General features: G+C 34.3%; 1 protein-coding gene across 1 annotated transcript; it reads right to left on the reverse strand.

The window, feature by feature from the left end:
- Window positions 1-366: 366 nt before the first annotated feature.
- On the reverse strand, window positions 367-5,245 carry LOC143554865 (protein ORANGE-LIKE, chloroplastic-like). Its single transcript, XM_077044537.1, has 8 exons — window positions 5,005-5,245; window positions 3,924-4,041; window positions 3,731-3,844; window positions 2,851-2,937; window positions 2,682-2,758; window positions 2,476-2,603; window positions 1,159-1,295; window positions 367-661 (listed from the first exon to the last, which is right to left on the reverse strand). The coding sequence occupies exons 1-8, from the start codon at window positions 5,205-5,207 to the stop codon at window positions 584-586; spliced, it is 942 nt and encodes a 313-aa protein (XP_076900652.1). The 5' UTR covers window positions 5,208-5,245; the 3' UTR covers window positions 367-583.
- Between the last annotated feature and the right edge of the window lie 230 nt (window positions 5,246-5,475).

The following is a 5,475-nucleotide window of genomic DNA, read 5'->3' on the forward strand; positions in this document are numbered from 1 at the left end:
AGTATTTACGAATAAGTGAAATTGTAGGCGTGCAAGAGACGGATTATGGAACGTAGATTTGCGATTAAGTTTGTCTCCCCCAGGGCGCCACCTAAGTGTGCCATTTCCATGGGCGATTAAACGATAATCGGTTAAGGTAGTGGCGATTAAGGGCTTTTCACTGGAGGGGCATTAAGCCATTAACATCAAACTGTTCACATGATTCTTTAATTGAATACTGATGCCCACTTATGCGAAGGTTATCATAGCAAAATAAGAAAGCAAGTGTGTGATCAAATCATCACGTATGCATGCCTAGGCATCTGTATTCACACCTGGTTAAATGAAAAGGAAATTAATTCGATATCAAAACCAAATACAAACAAGACAAGTCTGACTGACGGTATAATCATATATCAGAAGTTGCTATATAGTATCAAGAGCGTATCGACACCAAGTATACAAGCTGGTATACATATAACCGAAAGTAATTTGACCGCCGAATATACTTAAAACGCATATTTGTTTTACTATAAACCTCGGTTTACCAATATAAGTTACATCATTTCCCTATAACCGGGCTGCAATGGTTCGAGTCAGCAATTTAGTCAAATGGGTCTATTCGATGATCATGCTCACTTGCCATTACCATTCCCGTGCAAAGACATGTGGGGCACATTACCTGAATCAATGTAGTCACAATAAACAATAAAAGACCAAACAAAAAAATGGACCACCAGAATTAAGTTACATGAATATATATATAGTTTTTAGGAAACAGGATCAAATACATTTTATTCTTAACATGAAAACGGTGAGAACCAATTTGTTGTTATGATTAGGTTAATTTTTATAGGTGTTTGCTGCTATTTTTTGTTCGTATTTGCTAATTTTCGATTATGAGACGTTATAAGTATATGCTTATTTATATTTTGTTGTTATTATTAGATGTTTTCTTTTGCTGTTATAAGTATTTGCTGGTATATGCTGTTATTATTTTGTTCTTGATTTTGATTTTTTTGCTGTAGTTTTTAGGTTCTTTTCTTTGTTAGCATAAGTCATTGTTTATGTAGATTGGTATTGTTTCTTACGTTTGCATTTTTAAATAAATTGGCATTATTTCCTACATACTCATGTTAAGATCAAAATATACATGAACCTTCCCCTAGTTTTTAGTACCTTTCCAGCCCCAGAGCAGTTGAGACACCTTCGGGTAGTTGGAGCGCGTAATGGACTATCAGAAGCATTAGCTACAGAAATTGGCTCTACGTTTAAGCACACACCGCTAGAAGAACAACGAGCACATGCCAAGTATCCTGTATTTTAGTACATTAACACCCCTAATTAATGCGCATATAATTGAGATTAGAAATTTTACTCGTTTTGGGTTGTATACTTGTGCATTATATTAAGTTGGTCTTAAAACAGGAATAACCAACAGGCGACTTAACCAAACCCAATAAAAAGTCGGTTTGGTTTTATGATTTTTGAAATGCCAATTCCGTTCGGTTTTGTTTTGCAGTCAACCAATAATCGAAAAAAACCGTACCAATTTGAATCCAAACCGAACAGAAAAAAACAAAAGAAACCAAAAAACGATTTAATCGTTTTGGGTTGTATACTTGTGCATTATAATCGAAAAAACGTCGTCGTCGTCGTCGTCGTCGTCGCCGCCGCCGCCGCCGCCGCCGCCCGCCGCCGCCGCCGCCGCCGCCGCCGTCGTCGGTATATCCCACCAATAGCAAAGCTATGGTAGAGTCTGAGGAGGGTAAGATGTAGACAACCTTATCTCTACCCCATAGGGATAGAGAGGCTGCTTCCGGTGAGACCCTCGGCTCGATAGTAGTTTTGCATCAAGCCTGGGGCATAAGGCACATAGCACTCAACCATCGGGACAACGGCGATTGGTGCATGTACCCTTGTCTTTCGGCTATCAACGCCACCACATGATGCTTGATTAACCTTCCGCCACTTTTAACGTTATTTTCACGAGATTAGTAAAATAACGTCAAAATTAGTGCAATTTCACTTTTTCCCACCCGAGGGTTCACACATATATACATTATATGCGCGCACCGCAAGCAGGACGTTTATAAAAATTAATAAAAGAAACCAAAAAACGATTTAAAGTAATTTATAAAAATTAATAAATGTTCTAGTCCAAATGTGTAATTCATTATTTTGGACCATTTTTTTCCAGCCCTAAATATTAATGCTCAAATGATAAAGCCAAAAAACCGAAACCAAACGCTTTCTAAAAACCTAAAAACCGTATTTTCAGTTTTTTATTCAGTTGAAGCCCAAAACCGGCGACTCAAACCAACCCCTGCACATACCTAGCCCAGAGCCTTATAATAATGCATACAACCTTCTAAATCATTTTATTCAAAGATATAGATTGTTAGCGTAACAATATTTCACTTTGTAACAATAATTAAAACATTTTTTCTTCATAGTTAAAAAAAGAATAAGCAAAGAGTTTGCAAGACTACTTACCAGTTCCATGACAGTATCTGCACCTTTTCTTCTCTTGTTGCATGACATTATTGGCTTCAAGCAACATCAGAGTTGAAATTACACCAACCGCCCCACCCGAAAAGGATGCTACTATTGGATCAATCTCACTGAAACAAATACAGAAATATTATGTGTAAACATTTGCTTAAATAAACGCATACATTAACCGGTTTTGTATATCACACCTCAGTTGCATAGGCAGATGCATATTGGTTATAAAATCTTTATATGATGTGCCACCCAAACCAAGTTTTAGTTCCAACTGACACAAAAATAAGTTTCCTTGTTACAAACATATACATGACAACTCAAAAAAAAAAAGAATAATAATAATCATTCAAAAAATGAACTTACGACTGGTGCAAGAAGGCCACCAAAGACTATAATTCCTGATATGAATGAAAAACTTGTCAAGTAGAGCTGCTTCAATGTCCTTGGTGTCTATCTCAAATAGAAAGAAAAATAAATATTAGTAAGAAAATATTTTACCAATAGGAAGATGCACATATGGAAAAGTAGGCCTGTAAATGAACCAAGGGTTCAGTGAACCGTTCGATAAGCAATTCGTTTAATTTGTAAACGGATGAACATGAACTAAACTTTTTGTTCATTTATGCTCTTGAACGTTTGTTTATTGCACTCCTGTATGTTTGTTCATATAGGTTCATTAGTTATGTACTTATGTGTGTTGAAGTCCATTCATTTATATATTCAACTTTTTAGACATGTTACCATTTAATCTAGTTTTATGAATTTTTAAGTCTGACAGATTGATGTTCACATTTAATTTTAATTAGCATTCGCTTGGTTATGTTTGTTCATGTAGGTTCAGTTATGGCCGTTGTTTGTGTTCATGAACTGTTCATTTATACTATCATTAAAAACGAACATAAAAAAATGAACACCAACATGTCCCAGGTGGTTTGTTTACAAGCCTATTAAAAGGCAATCAAAATCCTAGCTTTTGTGTACATATAGAGTAACATGTGGCTTAAATACAACTATTTTACTTCACTGATGTTGTGATATATTCATATATATTACTACTGTTATCTTATTACAATGTTTGGTGAATCTCTATAATGATAGTATCATGTTTTCAGAATAAAAAAGATAAGTATCAAATGAATTAAATCCTATAAATGCGCCATACATCGTCTACAAAGTTAACACTAAAGCATACTTTAAACAAGCTCTTGACATCAGATTATAAGCAGAAGATAATGTAACTTACCACAGAAGGTAGAAAGGGAATTGAAGATGGAATATCAGGCATCTCATTGTCCTCAACACTGCCCTCACTAACTTTGATGTTTTTTAACCGTTGTTGCACTCTTAACCTCCTCACCTGTGAATATGAACAAATGTCAAAACAATATGATATTCATATTTTTGCAATTGACAAAGCATTAAGGTGAAGGTGTTACCTCTTCCATTAGGAGAAAAATTTTATTTCGCCTACTCCTTATATTATCTTGGATTTCCTTTGTCTGCATCTTAACAAAATCCTGAACAGTCTCCGGTCCTTCAATAATACAGAAGTTGCTGCATTCATAACAAAACTTAAAATCAGCATGTGTGCACCTTCTTTAATACTTTTGGAAGCACAGTTTGCTATATCTATGTATTTGCTTTAACAAATACTAATTTACTCAACCGCAACTAACTTGTATCTATGATTATTCTTGATTTGTTTCAAACTCCAAGTTTCTTAACACCTATATATCTACATAGCCTCAGTGTCAAAAAAAAATCACGATTGGGTGCTGATTAATTGGAAATCGGAAGGCTACCGATTCGATTCACCTAATTGGCCCCGAAAACGGGTGAAATTTAATCAAACTTTCGGTCAAAATTGGTCACAATCTTTGAAGTGTTTGAAAAGTTAATACTTATTTTTAAAATTATAAACAAATTTTTGTGTATATATGTATAGGGTGAGGCTACTGTACAATAATTGCTTAACGTATGATAGGTACGCGACACGCTCAAAGACAAAAATACTAAAACGCTCAGCCAAAAACTAAAACGCTCAAAAAACGGTTTTCGTGAAGAAAAGTAAAAAACTGAACCAATGATTAATTGGATGTGTATTGACGATTTCGAGATCTTGTGATGTGATTTCATGGATCGATTTCATGAATATAAGCATTCTTGTACCTAATGTACGTTAAGCAATTATTGTATTCTATCTTTTCTCTATATGTATAATACACAATTTTGGAAAATAATATATATATTATTAAGGAGTACAAACAGACCGCAGAGCAACAGTTCATTTCCATTTTAAATCCAACAAAATTAAATGAATAATCCTTAAGTATACAAGCACAATTTCTTCATAATACTACAAGTTTCTACGTTTCTAGTTACTGAGCTAAAATACACAAATAACATCAACAGGCTAATAATCTCTACGATGTGAATATAATATTATTTCATATAATCAAAACATAATTAAGAAACAAAAGCTAAATTAAAACAATCGTGAATAATACATAAGCAGACCTAGATATATTATCTCCGGAGGTAACGGAACCAGATGCAGCCGCTTCATCTGAAGATGACGAGGAGATAACGAGATGACGTCGGTTAGGGTTTGGACAATTGAAACGAACAGTGGACTTGGATGAACAGAAATTGTTAATAGAGTTAGTGTTGTTGATAGAATAATAAGGAAGATGATAGCATTTGAGAGTAACAGACACCATTGTTGGAGGTGGAAGATGATAGATAGAAAGTTAAGTTAAGTTAAGTTAAGTTAATGGGATCTTTTGAGTTGAGAGCATCTGTTTCTTTCATCAACTCTAGAAAGTGCTTTCGTCTTTAATTATTTTTAAGCTCCTTTCATCATTACTACATTCGGTGAGCTACATAATACAATAAATACATAACATTTTCGTATACATAGGTGTGTCTTTTCTATTATTAAACACAATTTTTATAAAATGCAATTTTGTATATTATCTTACCGATAAC

The sequence above is a fragment of the Bidens hawaiensis genome, unplaced genomic scaffold (assembly GCF_021521415.1).
Source record: "Bidens hawaiensis isolate Kalapana, Puna unplaced genomic scaffold, B.hawaiensis_p1.1 tig00017861_1, whole genome shotgun sequence".
In the NCBI taxonomy this organism is placed as follows: domain Eukaryota; kingdom Viridiplantae; phylum Streptophyta; class Magnoliopsida; order Asterales; family Asteraceae; genus Bidens; species Bidens hawaiensis.